The sequence below is a fragment of the Neovison vison genome, chromosome 1, assembly GCF_020171115.1.
Source record: "Neovison vison isolate M4711 chromosome 1, ASM_NN_V1, whole genome shotgun sequence".
NCBI classification, from domain to species: domain Eukaryota; kingdom Metazoa; phylum Chordata; class Mammalia; order Carnivora; family Mustelidae; genus Neogale; species Neogale vison.
This window is the reverse complement of record NC_058091.1, coordinates 14,656,152-14,676,770: the sequence shown is the minus strand read 5'-3', so window position 1 is coordinate 14,676,770 and position 20,619 is coordinate 14,656,152. Positions and strand designations below refer to the sequence as shown.

General features: G+C 42.0%; 1 protein-coding gene across 3 annotated transcripts in view; it reads left to right on the top strand.

The window, feature by feature from the left end:
- ESR1 (estrogen receptor 1) overlaps positions 1-20,619 on the top strand; it is a 408,797-nt gene that overhangs the window by 351,527 nt on the left and 36,651 nt on the right. For all 3 annotated transcript variants that reach the window (XM_044243919.1, XM_044243928.1, XM_044243911.1), the window contains exon 7: positions 11,464-11,597. In XM_044243919.1, the coding sequence (XP_044099854.1) occupies positions 11,464-11,597 (134 nt within the window). The remainder of the gene's footprint in view (positions 1-11,463; positions 11,598-20,619) is intronic.

Genomic DNA, 20,619 nt, shown 5'->3' with positions numbered 1-20,619 from the left:
TGTCCCCAAATGCCTAGCCTCAATCTACCTTGCCATATTTTTTGCAACTAAGACACTTCTCATTTACTAAACAATTTAAAGTGATACTGTTTCTAATAATAACTGCAGAGTTTCTCTCTTCACATTATTTCTTCTCTTATTCTTCAGTTAGAAAAACGCATTCTTTCTCCAGGGACAATATTCAGTGGACACTCCTCGGCTTTCCATGTCACTCTCCTTCCATCTCTGTCATCTATCCCCACTGCTTGCCTTTTCCTGGTCACCTTCTTGAAACATCGTGGTCCCTCCTGTTCTGTCACTTCTCTGACCATTCCTGCTTTTGACTCGTTCAATTTTAGCTCCACCCCAGAGTTGATGTTGTTCCCGTTTCCTTCCTCTGCTTGTTTCTTCCGTCTCTCCATCTGTCTGTCTGTCTCTTCACTTTCCATGATGAGCTCACTCCCTTCCCCAGTTTTATGATTTTTAAAATATTTTTTAGATTTATTTATTTATCATTTGAGAGAGCGAGAGAGAGCAAAAGGAGGGGTAGGGGCAGAGGAAGAGGGAGAGAGACAATCCACAAGCAGACTTTTCCCAGAGCATGGAGCCTGATGCTGCGCTCTATTCCAGGACCAAGATCGTGATCTGAGCATCTCAACTGACTGAGCCATCCAGGTGCTCCCTTTCCTAGTTTTAGCCATCTTTATTTAGATACCTCCATTTTAGAATATTTCTCATAGAAATACCTCTATTTCTAGACATTTACATGCTCTGTTTGGGGCAATGCAAACTGGTACAACTTTTTTGGAAGACATTTTGGCAATACTTGTTCCAATTTTACATGTTTTTACTTCTTGACTCTGATGTTACATGTGTCAGAATTTTTTCTGTTTACTTTAGCAAGTGTGGAAAATATGTGTGCAATCATGATAATTGCACATTGTTTGTTGTAGCCAAAAGTGGAAAACAATATACATGCCCATTGGTAGGAGAGCATTCAAATACACATGAATACAGTAAAATACTAGGCATTCATTTAAAAAGTGAGCTATTTTTTGCTGTGCTGATATGAAAAAAATGCCCACCATCAGAAGTGGAACAAACTAGTCCAAATTCACATATTTAATCCTGGCCTCTCCCCCAAGTTTCAGACAAACATTTTCAATTTCCTGCATATCATCTCTACTAAATCTTGAGAAATTTTAAATTCAGTGTTTTTTAAGGGAATTTTTTTTTCTTCTACTGGCACATGACAAATCTGAGTTTCTTTATTTCTGCTATTTTTTCTGTTTCTTTTTCTGTTTCTTTCCAGTCACTCTGACATACATTTTCAAAGGTGTCTTTAAATTCTTCCTTTCTTTGCCCAACACTGTAGACCATTCACCCAAGTCTGTTGTTTCTCCCTTCACAGATTTCAAAAATATCCCTTATTTATCCTCGTAACCATTGTCACTGTCTTGTGCCTTCTCTTCCTTCCTCTTGCCTGCAGTCTCTTTCCAGACTCTCCTGTCTCCCTCACTCTCCGTGGCACACTGAAGCCAAATTAAATATAACAAAGCAATTACTTGATTATGTTACCCACTACTAAGCTTTACATGGTCTTTCCTTACACAGGATCTCTTAAGCTTTTTATTAACCATTCCACGTGCTGACTAAGCTTTTTCTAAGTGTCTTTCCTTATAAGCTCCAAACTCTACCAGCTAGATTCCTTTATCACTCCGTCATCAGTTCCACCTGTTAAATTTTACTGATACCAATTTTACTGATACCATTTAATCTGCCTGGAATGTTCTTCTCCGACTCAATCTATCCTAGGAGACCTACATCAAATGCCATATACTCATTGACATCTTTCCGATTCATGCCATTTGGAAATGATTAGAATCTATAAAGCAAGGTGTCCACGAATACATTCCGTATATCCCTTTGATCAAGTCAGTAGCCATGCCTACAGAAGATAAGTCTATCTTTGCATCCTAAGTGTGTCTATGTGTCAGTGTTTCAGCAATGGGCTGGGGCAGGGAGTAATCAGACTCATGCATCTATACTATGTCATGGGGTTCAGGCTAATGGTTGCCACAGATATCCCTGAAATTTCAGCTGCTTAACACATGAAAATGTATTTCTTAGTCAGGTCATTGTCTAGTATAGGCATCTTGAGAGGTGATCTTCTCATTCAGAGACCAGGATCCTTCTAACTTTTAGTTCCCGCTCTACTAAGTCCTAGGAATGGTCTTCATTTCTGCAGTAGATGGGGAAGAGGACTGGGAAAAGAACACTTGCTTCTTCCCTATTTCATCACAGAAGTGATATCAGTCACTCCCACTCACTTTTCATTGGGCAGAATCCAGCCACCTGGCCACTCCTAATGGCAAGTCAGTAGTCTGGGAGGAAACGGAGGAGAAAAAGGAGATGCGTTTTGTCAGTCTTTGCTTCTAGTCACCAAATATCCATTCCTCCCACACATAGAACATTCCCTGCTCCTTCCCTAGGGGAACAGTCCAGCTCCAAGTCCAACCACGGAAAGATTTCTTAGGGATGGGCCATCCACTCATGGAGCATGAATGGGACTCCCCCTGGACGGGCAGCCTCACCCCACAGATAAACTTCATATTCAGTGTTGGTGGGAGGGCAGAAAACTGTAGTAAAAGCTCCCACTGAGAAAAAAGGGAGCAGGGAATAGTGAGTGTCACTCTCACACAGCAGTTGTGAAGTTCTGGGCAGAAAGAGGAGGCTTCTATGGACAGGAGCCTGAAAGTTCTTTGATTAGTCCCTGAATCTGTTCTCTAGGAAGAAGGAGCTTTCCCATGTTCTCCATGCACACTGGCTTCACTTTCTGGAAGGTTCTTTGTTTGCATTTATTCTTCTCGGCCACATCTGTAGTGAGTAGGGAGAAGCCAGTCCTTTGGGTGAGCTCTTAGCACTTCCTGCTAGTGTGCTCTTCTGTGCCTGTCTCAGCCCTTTCCCCAGCAGCTGCCCATGTAACGAACATTTCAGGGACCTCGATGGCAGAGCTAGAGGTCAGAAGGATCCTGGGTCCCTGAATGGGAAAGTCATCTTACCAGGGAAGCTGCCTACATTGGACAGTGCCTAAGAAAGACATAAACTTTACTATGTTGAGCAGCTGAAATGTTAGGGTTGGGAGGCTTAAAAACTCAGAGGCTTCTTTTTTCTTTTTCTTTCTTTCTCTTTTTTTTTTTTTTAAAGAGAGATGGAGAGGAGTGGGGAGGGCCCGTGGGAGAGGGAGAGAGAATCTTAAGCAGACTGCACTGAGCAAGGGGACTGGTACAGGATTCTATCTTACAACCATGAGATCTTGAATAACCTGGACCGAAATCAAGAGACAGACAGTTTAACTGATGGAGCCACCCAGACACCCCCAAGGCTTTTGGATTTTTAATTCAGCCTGTGATTTCTTTGGCAGTACAGCTGTCTCAAAAAAAAAAAAAAAAAAAAGCAGGCTTCTGTTTGCTCTTGTCATTTCCATCTCTTTGTAACCACAGCCAAGCGCTTTCTTAGTCTTGGTTCTCAAGTCTGATGCTCTTACTTGCTTCTTTGTCCTCCGGCCCCTCCCTCCAGATTTCCTGGTGACTCCTTGAGGTTTTTTTGAAATAATGTGCTCACGTAGGAGGTCCCACCCTGTAAGTGTCACCCCTTCTCACCGGAAGTGCTCTGAACATGGAGCTACTTTGTAACGTGAGAAACCCCCTAGCTCTTTCATACCCAGATCCTTTTCAGTCTCATCTCTGAATATCTCATGGCCAGAAGCGGTTGGCTTTTCCCAACTTCAAGCACTGTTTATCTTTGGGATTTCCCCATTTGCTTAAGTTCTGCTTAAGGACCATTCAATCCCTGCCCGAGCTCCCCTCTGTAATATTTACTTAAGGCAGCCGTAGTGTCCCCTGCACACCGTCACTTGGAATCTATTCACTTCCCCATGTTCGTGGGCTGCCTTCGCATTTATTTCAGAGAATGACTTAATCTGATATTCTGCCACCACGTTGTGACAAACCTTTCTAGCTTGCTGTATCTGCTTCTTGCTATTTGGCACTAAGGGAGCAAACCTTTTTTATGGCACTGCCCCACGACCAGTCCTGTGTCTTTACTGATCCATATAGGCAAACTGCCGGATCAAACAGCCATCACATCCCAATGGATTAATTATTTCTTATTCAATGTACAGTCTTATCTGGATGACTCTGTCTATATGTGCATTCAGGCACACAGTTTAAATAAATGGTTCAAGGTCACATAATTGGTAAATAGATGTGGCATAATGTGAATGTAGGTAGTCAGACACCAAGGTCTAAACCACTCTCTTCTCCAATAATCTGCCATGAGATACAGACATTCAAATTTTGCATCTTTCAGGCTGTATTGCTTAGAATTTGCCATCTTCAGCGTTTTGTTCCACATGCCAGAGAGTTGTCTTTCTGAACCTCTGGATCATACGAATAGTTACGGAGTCACAGCATCTCAGAGCACGTGCTGAGAGATTTTGTTGCATCAAAGATACAGAGACTCTTTAAATACATCCAAACCTAGGGGTGCCTGGGTGACTCAGTGGGTTAAAGCCTCTGCCTTCGGCTCAGGTCATGATCTCAGGGTCCTGGGATCAAGCCCCACATCGGGCTCTCTGCTCAGCGGGGAGCCTGCTTCCTCTTCTCTCTCTCTGCCTACTTGTGATCTCTGTCTGTCAAATAAATCTTAAAAAAAAAATACACCCAAACCTGCCACTGTTGATTTTAGACAGCATCTTAATTTGTAATCTTTTTCTACCTACATTGCACTCTCTTTGCAGGACAAATCAATTAAGAGTCTTACATTGATCTCCTGGGTTCTCTGTTTCCATTTATTCCATGTCTTTTCCTATGAGGAGAGGCTATGGGGAATTTTGTAAGATTATTTTGGAAGATATGCAAAGACAGGTTTGACCTGCCTACGTGCCTTAGGACTCTTTTATCTCCCATGTGGAGGAATAGTACCTATGTGTGCCTGAATAACTGGCTTAAGTTTCTATAGAGGAATAGAGGAGAAACTTCCCAGGACATGCCATGAGCAAATGTTTTTTCAAGTTCTGTTCCTTCTCACACTACTTAACTGCAGACGGACATCTGAAGAGGGTAAGGAGCAGAGCAATCTCACAAGGAGATTCTGAGGTGCTCTGAACATGGACTGATAGAACGGGTGGAGGTCATTGTCAGGCTGTCATGTCCCACAGTGGGGGTTATGGGCTGGTCTGCTTGGTAAACGGCTTCTGATCTATGTGGTTCTGCTTCCTTTAGAAATAAATCTTGGGGGCGCCTGAGTGGCTCAGTGGGTTAAAGCCTCTGCCTTCAGGTCAGGTCATGATCTCTGTCTGGATCCTGGGATTGAGCCCCACATCTGGCTCTTGGCTCAGCGGGAAGCCTGCTTCCTCCTCTCTCTGCCTGCCTCTCTGCCTGCTTATGATCTCTGTCAAATAAATAAATAAAATCTTTAAAAATAAATAAATAAATCTTGGTCTTTATACCCCACATGTTTCTCCATCTTAGGAACACTTCACAGATTTCACTTCACTTGTCTTATTGTAGTAACTTTACCTCCAGATTCTTAGTAATCACCGATTTCTGTAATCACCGATTTCAGGCTTTTCCATCCTGTCTGATATGGAGTTAAATGCTCTAATCTGATTGGCTCCTTGAGGTTAGTAGAGAATATTTCAGTAGGACTTTGAAAAGGAAGGCCTGACCCCAAGATGTAATGACTTTAGTGCACAGTGAAGGGTCCCTTTGTGTGAGGCAGGCGACAAGCGTCTGTCCACCCTTTGAAGGCCACATCGGTTTGTACCTGATCTGAGGATGACATGTCATCCATTCACTAGCTCACATCTCCAACCTTTTCTCCCGTGCCCACAGCACTCATGGGAAACCCATTCTGCCACGCGACCAGGCAGTTATTTCGAAGAGGGCAACGTTCTAGTGAAGAAACACCTGCAGGGTCACATACTTTTATTTTATTTTATTTATTATTTTATTATTTTATTTTATTTTTGGAGAGGGATGGGAAGGGGCAGAGGGAGAGGGAGAGAGAATCTTAAGCAGGTTCCATGCCCAGCACAGGGCCTGACTCAGGGGCTCCAACTCACAACCCTGAGATCATGACCTGAGCCCCGAAACCACGAGGCAGACACTTCACCAACTGAGCCACCCAGGTGCCTCTCAAAGCACATATTTTTAATTTATTGCACAGATAGTGGATTGGCTGAAGTGTTTAGAACAAGTGAGTTTTCCCTATTGAAAGGACAGTGAGTTTAATCTTATAGAGATGCCGGTGTAAAGTTCTTCAAGACTCTCACACTGCTTAGAAAACTGTAGCTTTATTGGAATGAATATCCCCCAGGAGCCCTCAAAGTTGAGAAGCACTTTTGTTTGCATGAAAGGTAAGCCCGGGGTCTTCTTATCGTGGCTCAATGATTTATACGTAATGTCTGCTCCTTCCACATCTTCTAAAGAAAAACACACATGCACACCCACACCCACCCATGCTCACAGTCACTCTCTCTCTCCCATACACACACTCACACTCACTCCCACACACACACACTCTCATTCACACACTCATGCTCTCACACACTCAGACATATCCAACCTCACACACACTCACTCGACAGCGTGTCCGCGGAGAAGAGGCTGAAGAGGGAGACACTTAAGAACCAGCTTCTCCTGGGAAAATGTGGGAGGCTCTTGAGAAGGGACCCGGGGGAAGGAGAGTTGGTCGGGCTCCACGTTCTCAGTTTCTGAAGTGAACTGTTGCTCACAGCAGGTGAGCGCAGGTTCCCTCCCACACTGAGATTTCCTCCCCTGCCTGTGTGCAGTCTGTTAAGTAAACAGAGACTTTACACTGAGAAAGGAACATTTCTCTATTTTGGCTATGGGTGGTTATTTTTAAAGCCTCATCCTCCAAACATTTTCCCCTATCCTTGTGTATTTTTTCACTAGAAAGAAAATGTGCTACTTAAAAAAAAAAATCACCTTCAGGATAAGAAATACTCCCTTGTAATATGCTGTCCCTGCTTTGCGTCAAGTCACACTACGATGTGACCACTGTCTCAACCTCCTGTTGTATTATGTAGCTTTTAAAGATTCCCATGTTTCTAGAGAGCTTCCATGAACCCAAATACCACAGTCAAAGCAAAATGCACTGTGGTGATTGTTTTCTGGGTACTTTCAGTAAAAAGGCCAACCTCTCCACGAACATCTGTGTCTCCATTTATCCGAATGCCTCCTAGGAATAGTTCTATACAGCTGCCACTGTGTACCACATGCCATTCTAAACACTTCACCTAAAATCTCATTTACCTTTATCAGAGGAGACTATGGCAAGAGCTTCAATACATGTGGGTTAAATGTGGGGAGGCTGACGTTAGTTGTAAGACTTTCTTTCTGTACTTTTTCTGGGGGAAGGTAGCCCATGGCCTTGCACCTGTCTTTTCGCCCTGTCTGTCTTGCTCCTGTTTTGGATCTCTTTATGAACAAGTCCCATGTTGTCTTCTCTATACATTTATGTCTAGCACAAGGCCTGGTATATAATGGGCAAGTATGAATTAAAGTAGGGTGAAAAAAGAAGACAAAGAAAATATTGTTGGAAGTCTTTCCTCTGGTGGTAGCTAGTATGGTTTGACTTAATAGTTTTGAGTCCTAATTCCCTCATTTGGACAATAACAAAAAAACTACTACTTTAAAGGGCAGTTGTGAGAAGGAAATGGATTTATTGAAAGTACTTAGCATATTTTACATCAGTGGTATATTCCATTTATGGTGTTAAGACTACCTAGCTGCCTGGGACAAATATGAAGCTGAATCCTGTCTCAAATATCACACAAAGTAAACCCTGAACAGCAGGTGCACAGCATTGGAACTGTACTAAAATCCACTGAATTGTACGCTTTAAATGAATGAATGATATGATATGTGACTATATTTCAGTACAGTTGTTGTAAAAAATAAATCCCAGAAGATGAAATATTTAAGTATGAAAACGTGGAAGTGTACTAGAGGGAAACACAAGATAATTTTTTTATATTACTGAAAGGGAATTTTCAAGCAAGATATACTGTTCTAAACAATAAACTTGGCGGATTGATTATATAATAATTAAATATTTTGCCAAAGAAAACACCAAAAAAAAAAAAAAAGGAAAGAAAAACATGACAATCCAGTAGAAAAGCATTGAATGCACATAGAGCAAAGGGCTACAATATGTAAAGAGTGGTTAAGAATCAACCTGAAAATGACTAATAACCCAACAGAAAAATATCAGCAAAGGAAAAGAGCAGGAATCTTAGAGAAAAGCTACCAAAATCCTATTGGTACAAGCTCTTTGGCAGCAAGGTTTGAACTATTTACCAATATTAAAAATGCTTAAGTCCTCTAACCTAGCAATTCTACTTCTAGAAATTTTTCTATAACTCTCTATTCATGTGTCTGAAGACAAAAACATAAGAATAGTTATTTCATGAAATGTTTGTGACAGCAAAATACTTAAAGTCAAGTGACATGTCAGCCAACAAAGAAATGGTTCAAAAAACTTTTGTACATCATTCAGGGCAAACCTTATGCTATTAGAAACAGTTATGCAGCTGTTAAGAACAGTTGATAAAGGATCCAAAATACATTAATTAAAAATAAAACAAAGTGCTGAACAATGTGCTTACCGTCCATGCTTTAAATTATTATATTTTTCACAAATATGTGTTTGCATATGCATAGGATATTTTAAATTCTTCTTGTCCCCTTCAAAGACAACATTACCCCAATTCAGCCTGTGAACAAAAAGATGGAGTTCCTTTCACATGTATTATCTCATTGAACTTCTGCACCAACCCTATGGAAAAGTTATCAATATTTTCTTTTTTATTTATATATTTTTTAAAAACTTTATTTATTTGACAGAGAGAGGGAGAGCACAAGCAGGGGGAGAAGCAGGCTCCTTGCTGAGCAGGGAGCCTGATGCGGGGCTCAATCTCAGGACCCTGGGATAATGACCTGAGCTATAGGCAGATGCCCAACGACTGAGCCACCCAGGTGTCCCCAATACCTTATTTTTTAAATGTAACGTGTTATGAACCTTCAGGTTTGCTTGTTTAATAATTGCCACTACTAATGTTAAATCCTCGATGCCAAGGCTCTGTTGCACAGGGAAAAAACCCAAGTTTCTTATAACGTAAGACATCCTTCATCACCTGACCTTTTTCTCCTTTCTCAGATTAACCCCTTGTCTCTTTTGTACCTTCACTCTGCTCTTCCTGTCCATATCTAAGACCCTCTTCCAATGATGCTTTCATACTCCTGCTCCATGAAAGTCTACATTTCTTAAATTGTCAACTCAAATGCCACCTACTAGGCGAAGACTTACCTGTCATCCTTGGTAATGAATGGTTCCAGCCCAGGCACGGTCCCTTCTTACACTTCCTTGTATATTTCAAAAGCACTTTATACAAGTCTGTTCAACCTGATTATATTATTTCAAGGCTTTGAGCATATTGAGAGTAGAGGCCCTATTTTTATTTCCATAACTACCACAAAGAAAATAGTAGCAGATCAATAAATACGTAGACAAATCATTTACCTGAATCTTAATCATTTTTGATTACCCCTAGATTGAAGAACTCTGTATTTTTTTAAGTTTTTATTTGAATTCCAGTTAGTGTCCAGTTTTTGTGTTAGTTCCAAATGTACAATACAGTGATTCAACACTTGCATACACCACCCGGTGCTCATCACAGCAAGTGCCCTCCGTAATCCCCATTCCCTGTGTCCCCCACCCCCCCCACCTCTGTGCTGGTAACCCATCAGTTTGTTCTTAGTAGTTGAGAGTCTGTTTCTTGGTTTGTCTCTTTCTTTCCCCTTTGCTCGTTTGTTTTGTTTCTTAAATTCCGCATATTAATAGAATTTGTCTTTTCCTGACAGACTTATTTCACTTAGCATTATATCCTTTAGCTCCATCCATATTGTTGCAAATGTCTAGATTCCACTCTTTTTTTTAAAAAATTTTATTTGTTTATTTGACAGACAGAGATCACAAGTAGACAGAGAGGCAGGCAGAGAGAGAGAGAGAGGGAAGCAGGCTCCCTGCTGAGCAGAGAGCCCGATGCGGGACTCGATCCCAGGACCCTGAGATCATGACCTGAGCTGAAGGCAGCGGCTTAACCCACTGAGCCACCCAGGCGGCCCAAGATTCCACTCTTTTTTATGTCTGAGTAATACTCCATTGTATAACTGTACCACAACTTCTTTATCCATTCATCAATCAGCAGACACTTGGGCTGCTTCCGTATCTTGGTTATTATAAAAAAATGTTGCTATAAACATAGAGGTGTGTGTATCCCTTTGAATTTGTGTTTTTTAATTCTTTGGGTAAATACCCAGTAGTGCAATTGCTGAATCATAGAGTAGTTCTATTTTTAACTTTTAAGAACCTCCATAGTGTTTGCACGGTGGCTGTACCAGTCTGTATTCCCACCAGGAGTGCACAATGTTCCTTTTATTCCACGTCCTTGCCAACACCTATTGTTGTGTTGTTGATTTTAGGCATTCTGATAGGTGTGAGGTGATATCTCATTATGGTTTTGATTTGCATTTCCCTGATCAGTGAGGTCAAGCATGTGTCTATTGGCCAATTGTATGTCTTCTTTGGAGAAACGGCTGTTCATGCCTTCTACCCATTTTTTAAGTTGAGTTATTTGTTTTTTGGTTGCTGAGTGGTCTAAGTTTTTTTTATATATTTTGAATAGTAATATTTTGAATAGTAACCCTTTGTTGGATATGTCATTTGCATTTCAGTAGGTTGTCTTTTAGTTTTGTTGATTGTTTCCTTCATTGTGCAGAAGCTTTTTATTTTGTAGTTGGATTTTGCTTTTGTTTCCCTTGCATCAGTGGACCTATCTAGAAAAATTTTCTATGACTGATGTTAGAAAAGGTACTGCCTGTGTTCTCTTTGATGAACTCGGTATTTAACATGGCAGATTTGGGAATTGAACAATATGTTTCCTATAGGAATTTGAAGTGAAATGTTTTATTGATGGAAAAACTTTTTTTTTTTGCCTTCAAGAATTCAAATGATATGTTCATGTTTCATGAAGAGAATGGACTACAGTTTTTTGTTACAGATTTGGAGCCAGTAGATGTTTATGAAAGTGAACCTTATCATGGGTCTGAAAGCTTTCTGGGCATTATTTATTTATTTTTTTAAAGACTTATTTGAGAAAGAGAGAGCATGAGCCAGCATGTGAGCAAGGGGAGGGGCAGAGGGAGAAGGAGGGAGAGAATCTCAAGCAGTCTTCCTGTGCAGCCCGGAGCCCAATGTGGGATTTGATCTCACAGCACTGAGATTGTGACCTGAGCCAAAATCAAGAGTCACACTCCACAAGCTGAACCACCCAGGAGCCCCAGCTTTTCTGTGCTTTAATACTTTTTTTTCCTTTTATTTGCTCTGTTTTCATAGGAACCAGGGAAAATGTGTAGAGGGCATGGTGGAGATCTTTGACATGTTGCTGGCTACATCATCTCGGTTCCGTATGATGAATCTCCAGGGAGAGGAGTTCGTGTGCCTCAAATCCATCATTTTGCTTAATTCCGGTGAGTTGATAACATGGGGGAATTTACTGCTGGGTTACTGGAAGAAAGATTTTATTTGGATTTTCAGCCAGATATGAGCTGCCTATTATGTAAAGGCATAACCATAAATTGAAACAACCGATGCACACTTATCATAATCTCTTGTCGTTGTAGACTGCTTAGAGAGGTGGATCCTGCGTGGGTCAAATACCGTGACTGATGAGAACCCAAATGGGACACTGAACCAAATGGCTTTTTTGTTGAAATATTTGCATCCTTTCACAGATAGTTGTGATGTTTTCATTCTATTAATTTTATTTATTTAGTCTCAAGTGGATGTTTTTACCGAAGCGGTACGAGTGTATAGGCATAGATTGCTGATAGTTGCATAGGTCGGGAAGTACATAGACCAAGGGATCAGTATCAAGCTCCAGATCCTAAGGGAAGCCTCTTTTCTTGACACCAGCCATGTTTCTGGTTAAAATTGATTAGGTGACAAATATAATTGGCTCAGATGCAGAAACACCTGGTCCTAAAACTGAGGCACATGGAGGGCAGGTCCAGCCAAAAGATCGGCTTTCGTGTATTGTAAGGGGTCGAATTCAACTGTGGCTTCCGATTGATTCATTTGAGAAAGTGTAGGTGACCATGGCATCTGGTTTGGGGTTCGGTTTGTTTTGTTTGCAGTAAAGTCACCTGTTGTGTAAAGAGTTGGTCCAGGTCACCCGGATGGAAACTGGGGCCCAGTTGAGCACCATGTTCCTCGTGGCCCTCACTATTTGGATCCAAGCACTAGATACCCAAGCTGTGGGACCCAAAGCTCCACAGATGGGTGTCAGCTGCACAGTAGATGCCTTTAGCCTGGGCCTTTGTCCCCTTCCCTTCCCTACTTCATGCCTCAGACCTCATTCTCACATAGAAACTGTAGCTATTTTGAAGCCCTAGGCCTGGTTTAGAATCAGATAGGGTTTCCAGTTTCCCGAGAGCTGAACTATAGTTCGTGCTGATCACATGGGAAGAGAATCAGTACTTTCTTCTCTTTTCATATGTCTTGTCTCTTCCCGATGAACACCCACCCTTCCACACCTCCCCTAGCCATTTTCCACTTCCCTTCCCCTCTAGTGCTAAGAACCTATATCTCTTCATGGTTAGACAGTAATCATCCTCACTTATCAACTGATAAATGGAAATCTGTACTATTCCACTAGGCAAGGACTGAATTACGGAACAAAGTTACCTGAGAAACACTGTGACCCACACTGAGGAAGTGATTACCGCCCCATTCAAGTTTCTGGTTCCACTCACATGCATTGTGCTTTTCATTTCAGTCATTTGTCTGGTACATTGAAGGGTTCACATCCCACAATGGCTCTTTATTGGAAGAGAGTTCTGGGAGCAATGCCACTCGGCTGCACTGTGCCAGGCCCTGAACCTGGTCCTTCTTCAGTGGAGGGCTGGCACATGCTGATGGCTTTCCTGTGGGCAATCTGTTAACTTCAGGGAAAGCAGGCCTATCAAGTGCTGGGACTTTTTTCCCACTTTTAATAACACCCCAGACAGGAAGCAAAAATTAGCTGGAGTTATATAACCCACACAAGTAGATGCTCTGATCTTGGTCACCAAAAACACTCCCTTCAAATCTGTGTAGCCTCTTTCTACCTTATTGTTCTGTTCCTATGAGAGGGTAGGGTTTTTAAAATATTATATTAAAAAAGGGCAAGACTTTGGCCATCAAAATATTGAATGCATAGACCCAGGATTTTTTAAATCCCAGAGGAAAAAAAATGTCAGCCCTCACAAGAAAGTCTTTGTGAGAGATTGGCTGCAGAATCTCAAAACACATTTCCCACTGCAGAGCTGGGACCAACACCTGACTCCTCCTCACGGTGCTGAATCTTCCCTGTGCTGTCCTTGTTCTTCTCCTTCTTACTCAGAATCTTCTGTGAGCTTCCTTCCTTGCACTTGAAGGGTTAGAACACTAGTTTGCAAACACAAGGCCCTGGAGTCTGACAGAGTTTACAGTTGTCCTTCTCCTGAGAGAGATCTCAGGGCCTCGGCATGTCTTTTCTGTCAAGGGCAGTGCTGCTGACTCGCAGGCAGGAACAAAACAGAAGCCGTCTCCCAACCTGTAAAAAGTGAAACCACTCTTTTCAATCCAGAAGTGAGCTATGTTTGAAAAAGCAGGTCTGCTGCTGAGCACAGCTCTTAGTGTGTCATATTGTTCCTGAAAAACAGAACTAGAGAGGACAAGAATGAAACACAATGGTGCGGTGCTGGGAGACTTTTCAGAGTAAAAAGGCAGTCAGTCCTAGGAAGGTTACTACAATCCTAACAATCTTTGCCTACAATTGAAGGTACAGATTCTTCTAAAAGCCTAACCAATTCATGACTCCGCACTAGGTCAGTGCTTCCCCTGTCATGAGATAAGGACCAAAGGGACGGTCATTCCAGGAATCTCGGACAGAAGCCAAGTTAGAAAAGATTCAGGAAGGCTGAGCTGAGAGATGCTTTTCTGATTCCTGGGAAACAAGACCTCAGTGTATGGGGGAGCTTTGGGCTGTGTGCTGTGTCCCTGTCACCAAAATCTGAGAGGGTGTGTTTATGTTGGCCTTGACTTTGAGGCGGAGGCCAAAGAGTAGTTGGAAGGTTGTTCTGTGGACTACTAGGAGTGACTTTCTGCAGCTTCTAAAAGAGGGTCTCCCAAATGCTGGAATTCCCATGGAAAGCCCCTTCACAGCTGTTTGGAATGGGGGATACTCATCATGATTTATGCCTCCTTAGGATTATTTCATTACATCGCTTACAAAAGCCTAGAATCATTCATAGGACGAACACGACTTTTCCACTGTCCACTAAAGGACAGAGGCATTCCTGATTAATCCAGACTTGCTTTAGCAAAATCAGTGCCAGCTCCAAGGCATTCTGAGAACTAGCTGGGTGGATCTCAGGAGAAGGAAACGTGAGCAGAGCAGATGAGCGCAGGGCAAAAGGCGGAGAGGAACAGTGATAGGAGGCAGGGCTGGTGCTGAAGAAGGAGACCCAGGGACCAGGAAGGGGTCATCTGTGCCTGTTTTCCCTATTCCCCCTGCTCAGTGGGACTTCAGTCCTTCTTGACAATTCCAGTATAATTCTTCCAGGCCCAACTCTGACCTCATCTCATTCAGGAAATCTTGCGACCACCCAAGTCCATAATGATTCCCTTCACCAAACTATTTTAGTTCTTAGAGTCCGTACCCTACTATCTAACATTTGGTCGATCGGTTGACTGATAGCATTCATTTGTTCACTAATTCAGAAATTTTATGCTAAATACACAAAAACTGATGGCATTGTTTTTTGGTTTTGTGTTTTCAGTTTTTTAATGTAACCGGGATGGCTTCTCCATGCATGTATATCCTGACTTCCCTACAAACTATATAAACTTTTTTTTTTTACATTTCTCACAGTCTTTAACCTGTGAACTGTCAACAGGTGTCATGCCATTCTGTCCTTCTAGATGTTTATTTGCTGGATAGGACTATGGGGTCTTGGAAAGTTCCCATTTATCACATGTTCTTTCTACCATTATGAAACATGTCATCCTTTCCCTATCTAGATAACATCAAACTATTAAATGGGGAAAAATAATGCCCATCTCCTCGCATTATTATGATCTAAAAGGAAAACTGTATATAAGATGTCAAGTGTGGTTTATGGAACACAGTAGGCCTTCAATCAATGGCAGCCATCACCATCATTCGAGAATCTCCAGTTCAGAAGGAGCCAGTCTGGGGGCGCCTGGGTGGTTCAGTCAGTTAAACATTGGAGTGGAACCTGCATAAGATTCTCACTCTCCCTCTCCCTCTGCTCCTTCCCGCCCACCCTCTCCCCTGCCCCCACTAGCTCGCATGTGCCTGTGGTCACTCATTCTCTCTCTCTCACTTTAAAAAAAAAAAAATGGAGCCATTCAATACCCTTTTTTTTTTTAATTTAAAAGATACATTTATTTATTTTAGAGATCTCACAATCTTGAGACCATGACTTGAGTTGAAACCAAGAGTTGGTTGCTCAACTGACTATTTATACCTTTATACATGTATATAATATAAATTATGTGTATAATGAAGTACTTCGGTTTAAAGGTTTCCTGCTAGGCTTTCAAAGTACACAGGGACGGAAGGATAATATTAATAATAGAGACCATGACTCTTCCCCCGAGACTTGCTGAATTGTGCTGTTCAGTTGTATTGAGAGAAATTTTTGAGCAAGATTGATCTCATGGGTAATAATTGATTGTTAACTGAACCTTAATGTTGGCAACCTTTATGAAAATGCTACAGTGAGTGGGAGTGGCAGATAACTCCCAGAGCTCTCACTGGTCCATTCACTGTGTTTCTTTCCATCCCCCTCCTGCCCCCTCCTACCATGAGAGTCTCACAAGTCCCTTGGAGTCTACTCCCTTTCAGATCACTACCCTTTTAGTGAGTGTTTTTCAAGACTCAGAAGAATTTACCCATCAAAGCTTAATATGTGTAAGTCTACCATCTCTAACAGATGTTTGGTTTGGCCTTCAAAATTCAACTTAATTGTTTCTGCCCCTTTTCTGAACCTGTTACTGACCACAGTTTGTTATATTCCCCAGTAATTTCAAAGAGCATTTCATCCCTCACTCCCTGGTGACTTGATCCCTCTGGGTCTCTGGAGAGCCCATCAGACCCCAGATTCCAGCTCCCCTGTCCCCTGTTTAACAGTAGATCTGATTTCCTCTCCTGGCTCACAAGCAGCTCCAGGTACCCAGAAGTCTGCCCTGGGCCTGCTGGATCCCTGCCTCCCTACTGAAATGTCTTACTCTATAGAAAAACTGTTCTCATGATTACCTGTTTATCACAACTGCCTTCAGACATCGTTTCTCTTTCAACTGGTGGAGTAATAGAGGGGAATAAAGGTAAAAACCTGTAGAGCAAAAAGGAAGACAAAATACTAGAAAGAATTATGGCCCCATTTCTAAAATGTGTACCCTGATGTTCATTTCAGAAAACAAGGGGTATGGAATGTCAACCAGGAGCATATATGTTAAACATAACCATAAACATGGTGCCCGTTCTTGTCTGTCATTAGTTCTGCTTGGTTAATACGGTGAATGTTGTCACCTTGGTGCCTTAACAAAGCATATGATGCTGAAGCTATGACACTTACTCGCTTTAGATGTGTTCACCAGAGCCCTGGGCGGAGAAACATTTACTTCATGATTGATTATGACAATCTCTCATCACAAAAAATGTTTCCTCTCTCTCTCTCTCTCTCTCGCTTTCTTTTTTTTTTTTTTTTTAAAGATTTTATTTATTTATTTGACAGACAGAGATCACAAGCAGGCAGAGAGGCAGACAGAGGGAGGGTGGGAAGCAGGCTCCCTGCTGAGCAGAGAGCCAGATGCGGGGCTCGATCTCAGGACTTTGGGATCATGACCTGAGCCGAAGGTCATGACCTTAAGCCGAAGAGGCTTAACCTACTGAGCCACCCAGGTGCCCCATCTCCTCTCTCTTGAGCTGATTTCTTTGTGCTGTTAATTATTAGACAGTCATTTAGAGCATTTATAGTTTTAACTTGAGAAATAAGACAATGATTTAGAGTCCCTATATTTAGACGAAAGAACTTTTTAAAAAAATATTGACTGTAAACATTGAGGATCATTAATTCTGAACAGTTGAAGGCTTCTAACAGGAGCAGGCCTTGTTAATTGCCAATGAGTACATCGTCAGGAAGGCAGTTGTTGGCCCTGGCAGAGTTTTGATTATATTATCTCTTGAGTTCTTTGTAATGCCAAATTTTCTCCCTGGGGAGCCTTCCTATTGTTGTGATTTTAAGATAAATGGTACTTCACAGTTGTTAAGTGACTCATTGTCTCCTTCTCTCTGGATGACTGGGCTCTGTAGGTAGTGGGCTCACAGATCAGAAACTTTGCCTGCTACAGACTTCTGGCGTGGCTTGAAACAAGCTTAGGGTCTCCACTAAACCACTGAAAATTTGGTGTGGCACAGACTTTGTCATTGGAGAGGCCCGGCACTCAAGAGAAGCAACTCTACCACTTACTTAGGGGATGATGGGTGCCCTTTGATAAGGTGCTTCTCTCTCAAAGGAATTACTGAGTTCTTAGCAGATAGATAATAAATAAATTCCTGTCTGGATATTCTGAGGGAGGATCACCCCTGCCTTTTGTGGTTAAAAAATTGCATTCTTATGACCAAAATGTCCTTCTGGTGAATGGAAGAGACTCAGGCCACGGACCGAGAGGATTGGGTCCTGTATCTTGCACACACTTCTTGGAGCTTCTGTGGAATTAGGGAAACCAACCAAAAGCCTGCCTTCAGGGAAAGACTGGGGGAGTCCTAATGTGACCTCCTGGGATGGGTCAAAATGCAGCCGCTGTTGGGAGCCAGGAAACCCTTGCAGCGTTCTAATATTAGGAACAGCTTTCCAATCATACCGAGAGCCTTGGGGAGGAACAGAATCATCTTGCGCTGTCAAGACCACCAACAAAGGGGGAAGCCGTCTCTTGGGTCCTGGATTCAACCACCCTTTGGACCAGGGGCCAGAAACTATGAAATCAGCATTTTTAAGTCTGATCCATTTAAAAGAAAAAAAAATGCCACCGACTCCCCTAACACTGACTTTAATGTTCCTGTTCTTTGTATTATAATGCTGCTTAAATATGTATAACCATATTTATTATTTAAATGGACAACCAAGCTTAGACTTTGTTTATAGCTCTTATGTAAGTACAAAACCAAAACAAATTCACAAATTAAATAGAAACTAAAAGGCAAACTTATAATGTTTTTGTAGAAATTGAGCTCCTGTTTTCTAACATGCTGAGGAGGACCTCTGGTCTGCTGGGGTCTACCACGTGCTCTAGTGATGACTCAGTCCCATCTCCCCACCACCCCCACTTGCCTATATCCAGATCGATGACAAAACCTTTGCTTGTACAGCATGTTGTAACACCTGGCTTTGGCAAGAACATATCCATGATATATTTTGTTGGCTTCTGTATTTATTTATTTGAGGTACTTAAAATATAACTAGTGGATTTGAGGTGATGGTAAGTACAGGTGGGAAACCTGTTACTTAGGAAACAAAGATGATACGGATCATCTAGATTGGTGAGGATCAATGCTGCACACATTTCAATCATCTGGGGGATCTTAAAAAATAAATCCCTGTGGGGGGAACCACCTCCAGAGGTTCTGATGTAATTGGTTCAGGTGTCATTCAGGTTCAGGGCCCGAATATTAGTATTGATTAAAGCTCCCCCCATCCAAGACTCCCATCTCACCAGAATGGAGAACTGTTCATGTAAGTGCTGCAGAACATTCTGGTATTTATGTCTTTTTTTTTTTTTTTAAGATTTTACTTATTTGACAGACAGAGATCACAAGTAGGCAGAGAGGCAGGCAGAGTGTGTGGGGGGGGGGAGCAGGCTCCCTGCTAATCAGAAAGCCCAATGTGGGGCTTGATCCCAGGACCTTGAGATCATGACCTGAGCAGAAGGCAGAGGCTCTAACCCACTGAGCCACCAGGCACCCTGGTATTCATGTCTTTATGGTATTTCTTAGACTATCATTAAAATGAAAACACAAAATTATAAAATTCTACGACAATTTAAAGACCTTTTATTTTTAATTCTCAGGAGTATGTGAAACCTTGTTTGAAAACTACCGTATAGAGGATGACCTTTCAGCTACAATTAAAATCGTTCTCCACTGTGCTGTGAGACTAACCACTTCTGCACACACTCCTGCTCAGAGCTATGCTGGGCCTGGAGGCATACAAATGAGTAAGGTGGGGGCACAGATAATTAACTCCTTATTTGCATATCAGGAGATGAGGGCTGTGTTATAGATAAGCACAGGACAGTAGGGTTGCTACTGGAGGACAGATAGACCGACTGAGTCTTGAGGATGAGGGGACTTAGCTGGAGGCTGAAGAAAGGCAAGGGGGAAGGTTCTGCACCCCACCCCCATCCCCCAATTCATTCATCTAACAGTGAGGATCTCATCAAACCACAGGACTGCTTTTCATTGGTTTCCTAAACTAGCAAAGAGAGAGAATAAATTCAAAACAGTCCTGCCAATCTTATGGGTTTATTGTGACAGAGTCAGATTGCTTAAAAATATGATCATATCAAAAAAAATATGATCATATCATCATTGCTGTTATAGTCTTCTTTTTCCCCCAATGGGAAAATATTAAGCAATCAAATAGTCTACCAAGATTTTGGTGTCACGATCACCTTGTTCTAATCAAAGGACCAGAAGTATACTCAAGGCCTGTATTTGGAAGGGCCTTAGGTGTCCTTCCTTTACTCATGCCGGCATATCGACCTATATTTTAAAAAGTGTTTTAATACTTGAGAAGAAACAATAAAATACCACTAATTCTTAGGTTCACAAGTAAAATAAAATATTGTTTTTTAATGGGCTTATCGTTCCCCACAACATACTCATTGAATGCGTAAAAGCTGTAATAGAGTATGTATGCTTCTTGACACATTTAAATGGAATGTCAGACTGTCCTGTTAAGTTCTAGTCTAAACTGAACATCCCTCCAGTTAGCTGGAAGACCTACTTCTGGGTGTGGCCTTCCACTCAGGGCCTCTTGACTCTCTGACTGCTTCTCTCATAGTGAAAGAAAGATGGAAAAACAGACTTCCTATTGCCAGTTCTGTCCTCCCCTCCCTGTGTCCCGAGCACAGGCTGGCTTTGACCTCTTCCAGCACTTTCCCCCAGGAGGGGTATAGCTGCTTCTGTAAGTTGAGGTGAATTCAGACTGCCTCAGGCCTATTTTTCGCTGAGTCTTTACTTTATATCTAGATTTTAGGTTTTATGCTTCTTCTGTCACATTAGGCAGCAGTCCACTGAACCAAGTGATAGCCATGGCTTGAGACACTATTTTTTGTTAGTTTCACTACCCTTTATTGAGTATTTACTGCTTTCTAAGGGTGTATTAAGTGCTGGAAATGCAAAGTTGCCCTTCATTGCCTTCTCTGTAGTAGTTTTTGTCCTGT